The sequence below is a fragment of the Poecilia latipinna genome, unplaced genomic scaffold (genome assembly GCF_001443285.1).
Source record: "Poecilia latipinna isolate Pla-1442-1.1 unplaced genomic scaffold, P_latipinna-1.0 Scaffold845, whole genome shotgun sequence".
NCBI lineage: Eukaryota > Metazoa > Chordata > Actinopteri > Cyprinodontiformes > Poeciliidae > Poecilia > Poecilia latipinna.
Genome location: NW_015113461.1, coordinates 1 through 17,724, shown reverse-complemented (window position 1 = coordinate 17,724; position 17,724 = coordinate 1). Strand labels below are relative to the sequence as shown.

The 17,724-nt window shown below is 39.7% G+C and overlaps 1 protein-coding gene across 6 annotated transcripts in view; it reads right to left on the bottom strand.

The window, feature by feature from the left end:
• nsd3 (nuclear receptor binding SET domain protein 3) overlaps positions 1-14,874 on the bottom strand; it is a 29,567-nt gene extending 14,693 nt beyond the window's left edge. The window contains exons 1-14 of one of the 6 annotated variants that reach the window (XM_015047836.1): positions 14,011-14,874; positions 12,863-13,141; positions 12,624-12,786; positions 12,143-12,297; positions 10,305-10,931; positions 10,062-10,227; positions 8,642-8,742; positions 7,671-7,716; positions 7,456-7,586; positions 6,024-6,149; positions 4,519-4,645; positions 4,226-4,426; positions 1,441-1,620; positions 808-954 (exon numbers count right to left, since the gene is read on the bottom strand). In XM_015047836.1, coding sequence (XP_014903322.1) covers positions 808-954; positions 1,441-1,620; positions 4,226-4,426; positions 4,519-4,645; positions 6,024-6,149; positions 7,456-7,586; positions 7,671-7,716; positions 8,642-8,742; positions 10,062-10,227; positions 10,305-10,931; positions 12,143-12,297; positions 12,624-12,786; positions 12,863-13,141; positions 14,011-14,829 — 3,268 coding nt within the window. In that variant the 5' untranslated portion in view covers positions 14,830-14,874. The remainder of the gene's footprint in view (positions 1-807; positions 955-1,440; positions 1,621-4,225; positions 4,427-4,518; positions 4,646-6,023; positions 6,150-7,455; positions 7,587-7,670; positions 7,717-8,641; positions 8,743-10,061; positions 10,228-10,304; positions 10,932-12,142; positions 12,298-12,623; positions 12,787-12,862; positions 13,142-14,010) is intronic. The other 5 variants (XM_015047840.1, XM_015047837.1, XM_015047839.1 and 2 more) reach the window with 5 other exon arrangements.
• Positions 14,875-17,724: the final 2,850 nt, after the last annotated feature.

Here is a 17,724-nt window from a genome sequence, read left to right as displayed (position 1 = left end):
CGTAAAAAAAAAAAAAAGAAAGGAACCGTCCAAAGAAAGCAAAAATTTAAAAAAAAAAAAAAAAAAAGAATTCTGAGAGAAAAGTCCAATTATTATTATTATTATTAATTTGTATTTATTTTATTTCGAACATTATAGAAGTATAAAATCACACACATGAAAAAGGAATGCAAAAGACATATAATTTTGTATCACTCACATGTATCTTAACATACTCGAAAAGGAGTAGGAAGAAGAAAAGAAACTTATGAACTCCTACCCCATAAACTCTATAATACCATATTTTCAGATGGACACTCATTATTAAATTATGAGAGAAAAAACTGAATTCTGAGAAAAAAGAAAGCCAGAATTAAAAAATAAAATAAAAAAAACTCTCACTTCTGACATTAAAGTCAGATTTCTTTCGCCGCAGTAGCCCTAGTCCTCCTCCACACTGACCAGATTTGAACTGATCTTGCTACATTCAGCTCATGTCGTGTTTGTAGAATAACCCGGATGCTATAAATCATCATCGTCTGCTAAACTTCACATTCAGGCACGACCAAAAAAAAAGAAAAAAAAAAAAACAACTATTCTTGCATGAGGCCCGCTTTTATCTGGAACTGGGCTGAGGCTCCTTTGTGTCACTCTGCATTGAAATGAACTGCATGTGTAATCAGTTAATTAACTCTGCACCTGAAGGCTTTGAAATGAAAGACGTGTGCAAAAAGGGGGAAACTGAATCAGAACGGGAGCAGGCACAACACAAACACGGACCAAGGGAGGAGGGGGGGACAAGGAGAAAGAGAAAAACTGTTCAGTTACCTTTCCCAACATTCTTTTTGGTAGCTGACGAAGGAGAGGGAATCATAGGTAATTTCAACTCAGCACGATTTGACTCAGTCAGAAGGTAGTGGGACTTATAGGCATATGAACTTAATATGGTGTCAGTAAGGTCTTGCACTAACAGCCCTACACAAGACACACAGGAAGAGACGGGGGGTGAGCCGCAGTCAAACTCGAAAATTACCCAAATTTCACACAGAAAGAAACACACACACACACACACACACACACACACGCACACACACACAGCCTCGCACACACTCAGAAGTAGTAAACAAAAAACGTTTGTCTCGACGTAAAAGAGGCCAAACAGTGCACTCAACTCAGCGCTAAGTGTTGGGCCTAATTGGCTGATTGGAAAACCTGTTTGCTGCCTAATTAAAGTGGAGTGCAGTGTGAAAGCCTGGGGTTATTAATATTACGATGGAAAAAACAAACACAGCACAAGCTTTCATGAACAAAATCCCTAAACATGAAACACAAATCAAAATATCTACAGGTTAAAATATCAAATGTAACTTTTAACCCATGAGATGCTAACTCTGGGCTGAAGCCAAAACACTAAGCAGTGATGAAGTCAAGATGGCGGCGCGTCCAGTGGTGAAGGCTTACCTCTGGCACACAGAAAGCACCAGCCGACGTTGACGGGGGAGGAGAGGAGGCCGTTCTTCTTGGCGCTGCCGTGGTTGCTGCAGATCATGATGTGATGGGTGAGGATGACGCTGCCGGCGGCCAGGCAGCCGTCGCTGGGGTGATAGGCCAACGGGCAGCGGATACAACGGATCAGACGGCCTGCGAAACGAACCATACCTTTATCATCACAGGTTAGGTGCAGAGCAGAAAACCTTCCTTCAATGTTGACTTTATTTTAAAGGTGATCTATTATGCTTCCTTGAATAGGTTAGGATAGGACGATGAGCAAAATATGTTTATTACATTTTCTGCACAAAATCAATCTTAGATAATGAGATTTTAGTGTGAGATGTTTTAGGAACTCTCTCACTTTAAATCCAAAGAAGCTGCTACATTCGTACAGGAAAATAGCTACAAACAGATGCACAATTATACAAATGTACATGTTTGAAAAGCAGAAGTGGAACGTCCTGCACAATCAATAAGAATGCAGCAAGTGGTTTCTGGATGGTAAGTCAGCAACAAAACACTTGTCTTTTCCAGCAGCCATTGTACAGTAAATACGGTGGTAAAACCAGTTGATCAAACATGCTGTAGCTCAGCTGGGGTTGCTAGGTATCAGCACAGTGCTCATCAAAGGTGACTTAACAAGTAGTTTTTGAAACGGCTCATTTTCCAGATACTACAAAACATTAACTTGTTGCCAGAAATGGCTGGGTGTTTTATGTTTGTTTTTCTAAATGCTTGAACTGTTTTTTGAAGCAGAAAAGACCCAAATGGGAGTAAAAAAAAAAACATACAAAAAGTGCATTTTATATAGTAAGGCACCTTTAAATAAACTAGAAAAGAAGGTAGGTCATGTTCCTTTGTGGGCCTTTGCTGTAATTGAAGTGACAGGAATAGATACTGCATGCTTTGCAGGAGCTTATCAAATAAGATTTTAGTCAAATCACAGCACAGCAACTCGAGTTGCATTAAAAAAATGAAAGTCTACCAACGTATAGAGCTCATTAGACATTTTAAATCTGAAAATTGCCATGTTTTTCTGTTTGTCAATGCCTCAACAAATGCTGCTGCCTTCTAAATTCAAATGAAATTTAACTGAAAATATCCTTTTTTGATGTGGAAAATATGGGCTGTTGCCCAGGACAGCATTAGGAAGTGAGTGGCACACAAAAACTAGAATGACAAAAATAGAGCTGTAAGTTTTTCCTCTTGCTTCTACCCAGTCACTAAAGAGTTAGCGCCCCTTGCTTGCTTCCAATAACTTATTATTTTGTGGGTGCTGCGCAAAACAGCACTAAGTATATAATAAAGCAGTTCTTCAAGATTAAAATATTGCATAAATTGTCATTTTGATGACTATTCCAATTTAATAAATCGTGTAGAAAGAAAGTAATAACAAAAAGAGCTTTAAGAGCTCTTTTTGTCCTAGTATTATACACAATACTAGGATTGTGTATAAAATAAATAAGCATTAAATACACAAAGCTGCCCATCTTTACATTTACCTCTGATTGTCTTTCATGTCCCTGCTGAAGAAAAGCATCCAGCATGATGCTGCCACTGCCTGTTTCTGATACATTTCCTTCTAGCTGTCTGAATCAGTCATTCTGTTTCTCAAAGAAGCTTGAATTCAAGCTTTACTGTAGCTATTGTTCGAGAGAAATAGCACCAGCAATGTCACAGGATGATGGTCTCCCCTTGGGTGAGATGAAAGCCATTTCTTCCTTTTTTCATTTGGTTTATTTGCACCATGATGACGCACCATCATCATCCATTTCCAGGAACATAGCAATAACTCTGTCCCCGATGGTCTTCCAGGTACACCTCATTTAAACCAAACAGAGAACTGGATGTTCTGAATCACCAAATATTCTAGATGTGTCCCTAAGTTTTTCTGTTCCAAACAAAACTATTTTTAAGAGACTCTTATTTCTTTCTATAGCAAATTATTTCTAATATTTTACCAATTCACCAGTGAATTGATCTTGCCTTTTTGAATTACCTTGTAAATTAATTTGTTTATAAACTTTTTCTAAAGCAAATCAACCTTTTCCCCACTTTATAATTGCAAAGTTCCAGCAACCAGACTCAAAGTGGAACTTAAAGGATACTAATTATGCAATATTCATATTTTACATTATCCTTCCATTTTTGTCTCTACTGCTTCTTAAGCACAACCCAAGCACTTAAAAAAAACACTCAGCCATTTTTTTGTCAATAAGCTAAAGTTTTTTTGGTGTCTGGAAAATGAGCTGTTTCAAAAACCTTTGGAATGGGTCATCACAAATGTGCCGTTACCTAGCAACCCCAGTCAAGCACAAGAAGTTACCTAGCAACCCAGTCAGAGTTCTAGCATGTTTGGTCAGCTGGTTTTGTGACCTGTAAAATGGCTGCTGGAAGAGACAAGTGTTTTGTTGTTGAATTACTGTCCAGAAACCACTTGCTGAATTCTTGTTGGTTGTGCAGGAGGTGCTACAAATACTTTTCAAAGATGTACGGTTGTTTTCATGTTTGAGAGTAAACATTGAGTTGGGGGCGTGGCCAGCAGCAGTTTATTTGGGTTTAAAGTGACAAGAGGCCCTAACAGAGCTCAAAATAGGCAGAACTGAGCAGACTAAAATCTCATTATCTAAGAATGATTTTGTGCAAAATCATTCTTAGATGTTTTGTACAGACCATAGATCTATTCCAACCCGTTCAAAGAAGCATAATAGGTCACCTTTAAAACAGAAAACAAATGAAGGAGAACCCGCTCCACCTTTGCTGGCTCGCTGCAGGTCTCGCTCCAGGCAGCAGGTGGAGCAGCTGTGCTGCGGGCAGCAGAACCCTCCACCAGAACCGCTGGTGGTGCCCGGCAGCTTCCGGACACAATCCTCGTGGTAGAAGCATCCGCATCCAGACACGGAACAACGAGTCACCTCCGGGTCCACTGATTTACAGCTAAAACAAGGATGATTGCCTAAAAGAAAGAAAAATAAAACAGCAGAAAGTCACAACAAAAGAAACAAACTCGGCTCAGGTCATTTAGGGTGAAACTGTCTTTGCTCTCACCATTTCTACATTCAGTGCAGGTGAATCGGCCCTCCGGTGGAGACGACAGGCCGAGACACTCCAGGTGGAACTGTCTGCTGCAGTCGCCCTCACACACGACCAAACCCTCCCCATACGCCTCGCAGATCTAAAGAACGCACACATCATCTAATGACTCAGGGCCTTGCAAAGGTACTCATACCCATTCAGCGTGTTCACATTGTGTAATCCTACAACTACAAAGTTCACTGTATTTTGACACTAAAAAAATTGAAGATAAAACACTTTGCAGAACAAGCTTTTGCCACAGTTAAAGCTGCATGTCTTTAGAGATATTTGTGTAACTGGGCTGAAACTAATTATTACATTTGTAATTGATTATTCTGATGATTTGGAAAAAGTTTGTTAAGTTATATTGCACTGTAATATATTGTATTTATTTGGATCGTAGCTTGAGGGACTACAGATGAAAACTAGCCTTTATGACTAACTCTGGCATATTATTTGATATGATTGTCCTTTTTGAGATACATATACAACAATGATTATTAATTAATCTGATTTAAAAAAGGTAAATTCTGCATATGTTTCATTTAACCATTTAATGTATTTTTGATACATAAGCATATAAAGAAGTAATTTAATTCCTTTTTGAATGACAAAATAAACATTTTATTACCTAAAATATGATAACATAGCATTTCTTTAGTGAATACCTGATCATTTGTAGCAAACGATGCCTCTGCTGTGAATCAATACAGCATAGGACTGATCTGTTGATTATTTTTAGGATTAAGTGATTAATAATTGGATAGGGAAAGGCACGTAATAGGAATTTTTTTCTCTTACAGAATTTGAACCAGGTGAAGCTAAACCTTCGCTACTAAAGGAGTTCTGTGTAGAAAATAACAAAAATGTTTTATTTTTCATCTTAAACGCAAAATGTATACTTTTTTGTATACTTTTGGCTTAATTACTGCTTGAAGTGTGTTGTTCCGTCAGCAAACAGCCTTTTTCAGAGTATGTATACTTAATTTAACAATACTTATTATTAAATTTGTTGACAATCAATAACAAGATCAAACAATTTAGTTTTTGTTAGCAAAGTTAGACTATGTGAGGCTCAGGAGATTTAGTTTCATTTATTATTATTTAATATGTCTTTAGTTTGTGTATTTTTATTCGTTTGTATTTCTTACCATTTATTTAAAGGTAAAAAAAAATGCCATTAAATATTGGTATATAATGGTACCAATATTTGCATAGAATAATGCAACATTATTCTATGTTGCATTTCAAACATTGTTATCTTTTTCTGAGAAATAGAGCTGCAAATGGTGTTTTATTTATTACAATGGACTGGTCTATTTTTCTTTTCTTCTTAAATATTGAAATTGGCATTATGATATTGTGAGTATATGTTTTGTAAAACTTGCTTATTTGTGAATCAATAAAGATAATAAAAAAATAAAAAAATTTAATATTTTCGGTTTGAAAACTTGTAATCCAGCAGAGACCAGCCTTACCTGGCACACCGTGTCTCTCTGTCCGGTACCGCTGTCTTGACGGGACAAACCGGAGTCCACAGACTGAGTGTCCGAAGCGTCAGCGTCTGCCGCGGCTGGACTGTCCAGGCTCTTCCCAAATAATCCCTGGAGAATTATTAGGGATGATGTTACTTCAATATGTGCTTAGAAAAGCTAAATTCACCTAAAAAAAAAGCCTATCGACAAAAAAGTATTCATCTCTATTGACCCTTTGCACGTGACGTCACGCTTTCCAGAACTGCGTCCGCTCCGCCATGACGGACATCAAAACAACCAATGCGCTCCTTTAAAGCTAGTCTAAAACCAGATATCTGTCACCTAATATCGCTTTTATGAACATGATTTCACTTAAGAAATTGTCATAGGGCGCTGTATGATTAGAAAGATATTAAATATCGCATTATGGAGAAGGTACCCGTGTAACCGTAACCATGGAAACAATGCCGCACCGTCACGTAGCCTAGCATGTATGTACAAAAAAAATACAAAACTGGTTAGCATCTCGTCTTTTGTGCGTTTTTAAGGCTACTCCGGTGTAAAAGTAAACACAGTTTATGATCAAGTGTGGTGTGAATTCAGGCAAAGTTGGTAATTTGATCAACACGTGACGGGGAGGAGGTACGGGTCGGTTTCTAAGCTAGCTATTTCCAACTTTTGTAAATACCACTGTCTGTGAGCCCCAATCAGGTGTGTTACATTCACAAACAAATTACCTTGACTCGAACGAGTAGAAGCCATGAATAAACTGGCAAAAACAACTTGGGAAAAGTTTGTTCAATACAATACTCCCGTCCCTCTCTTCTCACGTCCGTCATGTCGCCTCGAATGATTAGGGATCCTAGTTGCAAAAGGTGAATACGTCAATCCTTCTCAAACTGTGGTTTGTGGCTGCCCCCTAGTGGTCCGCGAGGTACTGCATGTACGGTGACGTTAGCTCAAAGTTCAACACGTACTACTATTGAGAGTTGTGTTTTAGTTTTTAGGACTTTGCCTGCTTATAATGCTCTGAGCACACGTCAACAGCTGTTTTTTTTATATATAAAAGGATTTGAATCAGCAAATAAATACAATGGATAGAAATGGGTGGATAATTTTTATGTTTAATGGTGCAGAAGAGGATTTCTGTTTCTGCCAAAGCCACTCAAGTCTATTTTTCTTTTATTATGCTTCTTAATTACAAATAGCCCTAAAATGATGTTAATGTGCACAACATTTGTAGTAAAGAACAACTTCTTCTTTTATTTCCATGTGTTTGACATCATTGGAAAGCTTAGAGTCCACACACAGAATCCATATATTACTCAAAACGCATTTTGTTTCTTTTATGATACAGGAATGACAGGATGAGCTATTTCTTTTATTACATCTGTGTCTTCTTGTTTTTGTGTGTGTCGTTTCATTTGAAGCCTACCTGTGGGTCGTTGAGACCCCTGGAGTCGGAATCAGACGTGTCTCTGTACTGAGACGAAGCCATTTCTACGTCCGTTGACGCTCTGCTTCTCTTCTTCAGCGGTTTGCACGCATCCGAGATCTCACTGGCTCCTACAGGAGGATGGCATGGATTTCATGTAGGTTATGAAGGAGTTTATAGTTTCTGGGTTTGAGGAGGTGTTGAGTATTTTATACCTTTCTGTGATCCCGTCTTCAGAGTGGTTTCTGGAGCCATCTCAGCCTGAGAAACACAAATTTCATACTTTGATGAACTCTGCGTTTTCCAATCTGTTTAACTTAAATTGATTGTTTTGATTAACAGAGTAGAACATTTAATTTTTGTAAAATCTTTCCACTGATCCACTCCTTCGGTTTCCATAGTTCAGAGTGATGTCAGTGTGTCCAGGGCCGCCATCTTGTTTCACAAGCGCGTTTTGCAAATTCTATTTATATAAACTTTTAATTCAAGGAAACACCACGACAAAAAATATTAAGGCCAGGCTATGATTCTTTTTTTAAATTACAATAATAAATTCATAACTTCACCACAATAACATTGGAATTTTATAGTAGTTTTACACTTCTAACACAAAAAAATAAAATAAAAATAATAGATAAAAAATACTTTTAAACACATTGGCATCAAATCCTCATCAGTAGCAGAATCTTGAAAAAATCGTGAAAACAATTTCGAACAATGAACTTCATGAACTGAGCGGGTCACATCAGATCCTGATAAATTTATTGAATATTTTTTCTCATTAAAATAAATTTTTTCCTGATAATTTTGTGGTAAAATTGCTTATTTGTTTCTGCTCATACTAGTATGGCATTATTCATTCATCCCTAATCTGATAGGGATGAATGAAATAAAGGCCACTTTTTAAAATATTTTCAGGAGTAATGTCTTTTTTTTTTTTTTAGAAAAATAATAAGAAAAAAAACAAATAAAAGAAATAACAAAATCTATGAAAATCTGAATCAATCTTAAAAATAAAATCCGGGATTTAATTTTTAAGCCACATCATTCAGCCCTAAACTGCAGCAATTCAATCTGAAATGTTCTCTGTGATGGAAATCTGAGGTCATGATTTATTTCAGTTTTCGTAGAATAACGAGAGAGAAGCCAGATCTTTCCCTGCAGGTGAGCAGAGGTAGACTCATACCTGTTCTTTTTTGGTTTTCTTCTTCGGGATGGGATCGGCGCCTCTCTCTGACTCAGATCTACTCCGGACTGACCGCCGCTGAGGCTTCCTCTCCTGAGAGCCTGAAAGCAAAAATAAATAAATAATAAGCAGCCTGCATTTTGTATCACACAGAGAACAAAAATAAGAAAAAATAAATTATTTTTATTTTGGCACTGCAGGTAAAGATGAGCAGAAAGCCCTAAAATTAACTTTTCTCTCTAAAAAATGCAGAAACGTCCAATCTTTAATTTGAGTTCATCTTTTAAGTGGAGAAAAATCTCCCAAATTAGCATTTAATTAAAAAATAGAGTCAGTAGTGCCACACCTGCTGGTTCAGCTTCTATCAGCACCTTTACAAACCTTTGACCTTTAATTAGTCGTCTGTAACATTTAGTGAGGTTGGAGCACAATGAGATTTGATCATTACTTTTTGCTTTATTCCTCTAAAACATCTCTTCTCTTCAGCCAGGTCCTTAATTAGAATTTGTTCTTAATACCTCACCTGGTGAAATAAAAGTTAAATAAAAAAATAAATATATCCCTCCACAGGTTTTTTAGTAAATGTTTTATTCTGTAGCATAAAACAAGAAGCTAAACATGCAATATGTAGTAAAGTAGCTTGATTTTTGCAAAAATTTTCATTTTACTATCATGAATATTTCCATATTATTAGGTATTCATTCTGCTAATAATATGACTTTCATCACATATTACAGCTTTATTTTTGAAATACTCTGAAGTTATTTCGTATGACTTTATTGCTGTAATATTCAGGGTTTCCCACAGTGCATTATACCAAACCGCCACCAGAATAAATCCTGTGGTTACGTTTATTTTGAAGTGGTTGTTGGGGCACCAAAACTTTTGTTTCCTCCCAGTGAATAAATGTAGTAAAATTAAAGGTTGTAATTTATTCAGTGTGACATTTAAACCTGTTGCAACAAGCAATAAATAATCACATGATAAATCAAAGCAAGCTCAATAATTTCCATTTGCATGATTTATTTTGGTTTTTCTGTTTTTCTGCCAAAACCTGGATGATAAAAGTCCTCAGTCTGGTGAATTGGTCTCAACTAGCTCCTTTTTTGGAAGGACAGTTTTGTTTACAGAGACTTCACAGTTCATTTTATTTGTGGTTTTCTTTATTTATTCTCGATATTTAAAATGTCTTCCAGCTCCAGTGTTAAATGTTTGTTAGAGTTTAAAGTTTATTGATCTCGTGTTTCTTCATCATTAACAATATTATAGTTTATCACAATAACTTCTGGGACAATTTATCATCTAGCAACATTTGTTACTGAGACAGGGTTAGTAACATTTTGATAAAAAACTGATTTCTTTTCAGGCTTTTTACAGGCGAGCAAACAAACATGGCTGCTGCTCTGATTCGTTTCCTCGCCTTGCGGGCTGCTGCTGGGCGATCCAGGTGAAGAGTTTTGTCGATTCGCTGACTCGCTCCTCCTGCTGGCCGGAGAGCCTCTCCGCTCGTCGCTCTCTTCCTCACCTTCGTCGCCCTCTTCTTCCTCCTCCTCTGGACTGGGCTCAGGTTTGGCTCTGCTGTCCTGCTGGAGGAAACACTCAGATCAGACCTCACAGGACGGCGTCACCGTCCTTCCGTCCATCTGCACCTGGTTAGACCTACGTCAGGTGAGCAGTACCCCAGGTCGGGCTGCCGGGCCTCTCTCTCCACCCTCTCCTTCTTCTCTTCTTCTCTGTCCTTCTTTGGGGACGGCGTGATGTTTTTCTGCAGGAGAGGCCAGTCGCACTTGGTGATCTCCACGTTCAGCCTCTTCATGGTGATGGAGAGAGGCAGCAGCTTCCTCGCCGCTGCCGTTTTCCACGGCCTGACCACCGGCGGCGGCGAGTCCTGCTTTGCATCAGAGCCGGCGTTCTGCAGCGGTGAACTCTTCTTCTGCTGTTCTCCCTTCTGGTTCTTCTCTTCCCCGGCGGTCTGCGAGTTCGAGCTGTCCTCCGTGTTGGAAATGCTGCACTGCCGGCGCGGCAGCTGCCTCCGCGGCGGCTGCTCTCTGTCAGGCGACTTCACGCCGACATCCTCCTTCTTTCCAACCGAGCCGCTGGAGCGCCGGCTCCGTTTTTCAGCTCGGATGCTGGGTTTCTTGGTAGGCGGCGCCTCTTCGGGGTCCGGGTCGACGTAGATGAAGGTGTAGTTGTCGATCCGTTCCTGGCGCGTCATGAGAAAGGCATCCTCAGCATGGCCGACGCCTACTTCCCACTGAGTCCGCTCCCTCTGAGGGATGGGCTTCAAAAGCTGGAGAAAGATAAATCATGAAGGATTTTTTTAATAATAATCATCATTTACTGGAAATTCATAACTTCCATATGAATTCATAAGCTTCCATAAACAGGACAAGTCTATGGGCTACACAAAACATGCTCATCATATTTTCTGCATAGAATTATTCAGAGATAATGAGATTTTAGTCTGTTCAATTTCAGAATGAGCCGTTTTAGGGCCTAATGTCACTTTAAATCCAAATAAGTTGCTGCTAGTCACCCCCTCCTCCCCAGCTGGAACAAACCTCCGGAAAGCTGCAAAACAGCTGAGACACTGAGTTCCTTTAAGTCTAGCTCTAGATCACTTGAACTGTTTTAAAGTTCTAAGTGATCTACAAATAACATTTTATTTGATTTGACACATAAAACGGCTGCATACTAAGAACCAACAAGAATGCAGCAAGTGGTTTCTGGTCGGTAAGTCAAAAACAATGGCTGCTGGGTTTTTTTCCAGCAGCCATTGTACCACCAGTTCAGCAGTAAAACCAGCTGGCTGAACGTGCCGGAGCTCTGCGTGAGTTGTTAGGTGACGGCGCAGTGTGAATCAACAATCTGGAGGCTTTTGAAATGACTAATTTTCCAAGCACCAGAAAACATGAACTCATTGGCATAAAAACAGCTGGGTGGGATTTTTAAGACCTGGGCTGTTTTTAGAAGCAATAGAGACTCAAGTGGAAGTATAAAAAATGTGGGCCATGAAGCCATGAGCGCAACTTCCTTCATATTTTAGCGGTTGTAAGATTTCTCTTTAAAAGACCGAATCATTTTTCCTGCTAGTGCCAGACACACGTTTGTTTTGGTTGTATTTACCCAGAATGCCTTGCACTACAGTTCACTTCCTGCTTTTGGAGCAGTCTCCTCTTAGCATTCGAGTTCACTTCATCCAAACCTAGATCTGGGTTTTTAGGCCAACCAGAGCTCACTTTTCTGGTCTGCAGAGTTCACACTTCCCCAAACGAACCAGACCTTCCAGGAAAATAATCCAGAGTTTGATTAAAGTGGTCCAAATGTGGCTGCTGTGAATGGACCCTAAAATAACTACGCACCTAAACTTAAACTTAGGATGGCTTTTTAACCAAAAGTATCCAACATCTGGTTTCCCGTCTTTTTTCAATGCTTCCTCTTTGAAACCCTTTTTATTATATCAGGTAAATCTGCATTTTTAGACATGATGTCTGTACATACTTTCTGTCTCTCCACAGGGTTTGTGGCTTTGCGCAGCGTCTCTGCCTGGAGCTCGTCGAACTGCTGCTTCCCCTGGTACGTGACTATCCTCTTCTCGTGGATCCACGCTCGCTCAGCAACGCTGCCGAAGAACTGGACGTGATACTCCCTGTGTCCTGTTAACGAGAGGAGTTACAAGATCACACAGCCACAACAGAGATTTGGTCAACAGTCTTGTGATTAGAGCTGCACCAATATCGGCTGACACTTAAATGTGAAGCCGATAATCCACCAATCTTATCCACCTCAACAAATGTCTAAAAATTATAATCAACTGTCACCAGATCACATCTTCACATTCGCAGTTAACAACAGTCAATAGCTCAGCCACTTTTTTTTTTATATTTAGCAATATTTAAGACAAAAAAACAAAAAAGCTGTATCGGCCAAAATCGGAATCGGCATTTAGGCTTTTTAAAGGTCAGTGCAGCCGTACTCTTACCTCTGGTGTTGATGCGAGTGTGGACCTTCATCTGTGGGTCGGAGGAGACCATGCAGGGCCACCAGGGATAGGTGCCCACCTTGGACCACACCAGATCTCCGATCACAAACTCCTTACAGAACCCCGTCTCCTGGATCACCGACGGATGATGGACTTTAGGAACCTAAAGATGAAGATTCACTCGTTACTGGTCCAGTTTTAAGATCCCACAGAGACTTGAATTGAAGGTGCTAAGCTACTTCGCTCTTTGCCTTCGGTGTTTTTGGCTCAGTTTTGATGACCGTCCTCTGAGTTTTCTCCGCCTGGGCCGGCGGCGGGTCACTCAGCAGCGGCGGCGGCGGCTCTCTTGGCTGCGGCTGGACGGACTCCTCTGTTTGGGCCGTGGAAGCGGTTTGCTCTTGGCTCCGCTCCACACTCTGCTGAGCCTGAAGCTGCAACCTCGCGCTCTTTTTCCTCTTCTCCTTCTTCCTCTCGTGTCTGCGCTGCATTTGAGTCGCCTCGTTCTTCTGAGACTCCTTCTAAAGGACCGCAAAAAATTATTAAGACAATAAGCGCTTGTTGTTTTCATTTAGTTACTTTTAATATTTGTGGCAACCTGAAAGTATTACATTGTTATACTGAAAATTCTTATTTTCTTTTGAAACATCTATGCAAAGTAGCCCTTAATGATACAATGACACATTTTCAGACACATTTTAGCAAATGGATATAAAATTTATACAAAAAGATAAAGATAATCGGTAAATATGCCAAGTATCCACACCCGTTGCTGAATATTTATATGTATAAATACTTTTGGCCAAAGGACATCTGCAATTCTTTTTGTCACTGACATTTTCAATAAAAAAAATAAATAAATAAAAATATGGAAACAACTGAAAAAACTTAAAATATGAAAGAAAAGTGGGTGTCAGCACTTTCTGATGGTACTGGCACTAAATACTAAAATCTAATCTCAACTTTAATCTGGACATTTTTAGACCTTGACTGCTTTAGGACCATCTGGAGAATCGTACATTATGTTTTCCATGAGTATATTTCTTTCACCATTTAGAAATTCAAAGTTTTATATTTTCTTCCTGCATCTTGACATATTAAATATTAAAAACTAGTTTTTCTTCTGCCCTAATTTCTACTAATGATGTTTATTTACTTGTGTAAAGGCTTGATAATGGCCAGACTGAGGTGGGGGAGAGGCAGCACTGAGTTATGGTGCATTATTTTTATACTGGGAAGAATTATATAACTATAAAATTTGATTTTTACACAAGTTGTCCCACTAAAGAAGTTTAAATTTATTTCTAAAAGAATAATATGTACCTTAGGAGTGAGACATGTGAAATTACAGAGCAGAGCATCGTGTCTACACCTGAGTTTGACCCGTTACCTGCAGCTCCTGCAGCAGATCCCCACACAGCGCAGACTCAAACAACTCCTTTCCGTTCTGATACGTCTTTATGATCTTCAGCTTGATCTCTGGAGAGCTGGTTTTCTTCAGCACGCCGCCGCCTGGGGTGTTGGATGGAGCGAGCGCGGGCTGAGAAGACGGGGTACTGTCCACCAGGGAGGGCGGGGGGCTGGAGGAAGGCAGGTGTAAGGGGGGCGGCGGCGGCAGGTTGTGGCTCATGATGTGAGGCGTCTGGGACAGCTGGTGCTGGGCGGGCAGCGGCAGCGGCGGCGGTGGCGGGGGGCTGTGCGGGTGCGAGTGGGTCTGTATGTGAGGCGGGTTCGAGTGGAAGGGGTGTGTGTGGTGGTGGTGATGGTGATGGGGGTGGTGGAGGTGTGGGTGATGTACTGACAGCGGCGGAGACACGGGGGACAGAGGTCTCTCATGGAGGCCGGGTCCTCTCAGGACAGTTCCCTCCCCCGGCAGGAGGCCGTGGTCCCCGTAGCTCCGTATGGCGCCGTAGCCGTTAGCCGAGCCGTTGGGGAACTGCGAGTACATGGAGAACTTGGCCTGGGGCTCGTACAGGCCCAGACCCGGGGGGTAGCCGTTAGGGACCTGCGGCATGTCCTCCGAGGCTGACGGCGGGTAAGAGAACTCTGCATCCAGGGCAGCATCGTAAGAGGGACCGCTATCCTCACCCGGGTCACTGCCGGTGTCGCAGGAGCCGTCCTGTCTGATGTTGGCTGAGTCAATGAGCTGAGGGGGTTGCTGAATTGTATTTCCCATGATCCCTTGCATGAAAGAGAAGGAGAAATCCATTGTTGGGCTCCTGCATCCTTAACTGTCTTTTTCTTTGACTGGACCTGGGGACAAAGACGGGGAAACTTTAAGACTGATTCGTCTCTTAAACAACTAAAATCACAGAGAGCTTTAAATGCATCATAAAACAGAATAAACATTGATATTTTAAACACAGTGAAAGATCTTTATTCCATATTCTTCTGCTTTGTTACAACCTGCACAAGACCAGAGCTAAAATAATCATCAACTAATTAGTAATCGATTCGTCACTAACTGGAGTATGCAGACTCTAAAAGTCAATTTGCTGAAATAACACAGGTAGACCAGTAATCAAGCTAAAACTCTACAAACAGGTCTGGAAAAAATTAAGAGACCACTTAAAATGATCAGTTTCTCTGATTTTACTCGTTATAGGTTTATGTCTGAGTAACACGAACATTGTTCTTTTATTCTATGAACTACTGACTACATGTCTCTGAAATTCCAAACAAAAATTTTGTATTTATTTGCAGAAAATGAGAAATTGTCAAAAAATAAAAAAAAAAATAACAAAAAGGATGCAGTGCTTTCAGACCTCAAAAAATGCAAAGAAATCAAGTTCATATTAATTTAGAAAAAACAATACTAATGTTTTAACTCAGGAAGAGTTTTTTGGTGGAATAACAAGGAGGTTTTCAATGGGATTCGGTGCAGTGGGCTCTTATTTTTTTCCAGAGCTGCATATTGTATTCAATATAAAAAAGAAAAAAGTACATTCAATATTTGCACAAATTTTCTACCCAGAACTACGAGTCAAATTTTGTAAAAGGAAAAAAAGATAAGAAAAAAAAGAAAATCTTAGAAAGATCTGTTGACTAAAAATAAAAGTCAGTCATCCCCTCAGTTTATTGATTTTAAGTCAAGCAGAAAGTTTTCATATGAAACTTTTCATACGTTGATGTTTGAAGTATTGTTTTTAGCTGCAGATGAATCTTTTGCTGCAAATCTTCAAGCGTACATTTAAGGAATGTAATGCTATAGCATTTCAGGCAAAAAATTTTTTATTTTCTTATTTTATAGAGGAATTTAATTCAATTTTATGTATTTTTCAATACTGTGTAAAATAGAATAAAGTGTGCCTTTTTTATTGTCAGAATAATCAATTAATAAAATAACTATTAGTTGCAGTCCTGCACGCCAAAAAGCCGCTTTAGAGCACATGGGTCAAACTTGAGGTCAGGGGGACAGCCGTACCCATTTATGTGGCCCTTTCGCTCCAGAATAACGCACACATAAAACCTTTATTATAAGAGTTGTGTGCTTAAATATTATTGTATCAATCAAATCAAAACCGTTTTAACTGTGTGCAAAATCACACCAGTCTCTGTTTTTCTTGAGATTCCACGATCATGAAATATCATCATACCAGATCAAATATTGCACCTAGTAAGTCCTTGGCGATTTTCATTTTGCACATATTGATATTCCAGTAATTGAGATTCAATATTTTGTGCAGCTCTGGCCTGAAAGCAGTGAAACAGTTAAACCAGCCAAGCAGCTACTGAAATTTTCCAGTTTTGCCTTGATTGGTTCTGAATGATGATCAGCAGGTCAAATAAAAACAAATCTATTTCCTCCTCGTTTAAAGCATCAAAGCTGAAAGTCTCCCACTTATTCTGCAGAGACAAAGAAGATATTCTTTTGTGCATGTTTTACTTCCAGTTACCAAACATCTCGTTATCTAGAAAGATAAACTTTGATGCACACATGGAGACAGCAATTTCTTCAAATCTCTGTTTTTGAAGGAGGAATCCCACAAAAGACTGCTTGGGTGCAATGTGTTGTATGATACATTTTAAAATATGAAAACTCTGCTTTGAAATTATATATTTGGTCTGTTCAGTAGACGCTCACTGCACATACAGGAAGCATATTTTTTGCACTGGTGACAGCAAATCTCACAAGGAGTTTCAGGCAGGATGTTTTACTGAAAATAATGAAATGGTCATGCCAGTTTCTACATGATACAGTTATTAATATCAGCCTTTAAAAGCCTGATCACTGCAGCTCTAGTCACACCATTTGTTGTGCCATTTATCAAACTAATTATTCAGAAACTACTGGATTAATATAATCTAAAGTATTAGATTATTCCCCAAATGGTGGAGGTGAAAATGTTTTATAATGGTTTCCATTTGGACTCAAAATTCAGAAAAATTTGTTTAAAGTTGGATTAAACCAACAGGAACATCTAGGAAACTCAGTATTCTGACTGATGATGAAAAGGCGATAGAGTTGCATCTCTAATGGTTTACATTTGATCAAATTGGTTGAACACACAGCAACGTGCAAAGCCAACATGCAGCATTATCCTTTTGGTTTGGAATGAAATGTAGAGACAGAGTTTCCCCCAGTGTATCATAAGTCTGGCGGCCCGCCAAGCTTTACTAGCCCTGCCGCCAGGCTAAGCGTTGCTTGTTTACGTTTCTAGGAAAATAAAAAAAATATTTTTATTTAAGCCGGGCTGCACGCGTCTCTTTTGCTCTTAGCATTTCACTAGCAGAGCAGATTTATTCCTAATGGATAGGTTTATAATAGATAGGTTTATAGTTTATGCATTTAAACCCGACAGCGCGGACCAATCACACAGCTGGCGCCTCTGCGCTTTGCCTCGCGCGCTGCCGCCGTTTGACCTCAGTGCGGACCGCGCGTGCCTCCTTTCACTCAAACTGGACACAGGCTGACCTGTATGGATATTTACATAAACTTAGTGAGGAATTATGATCCTTTGGAGAACTCTAGGTAAGAGTTTAAAGCCCGCCACGTCTATGTGAACCGCAGGAATAACTTCTAGCAAATTCAGAGGTGTGGAGTGGTGAGAATGATTTATCTTTGTGAACGAACAATTACATCTCAACACGCTGCCCAGCGTGT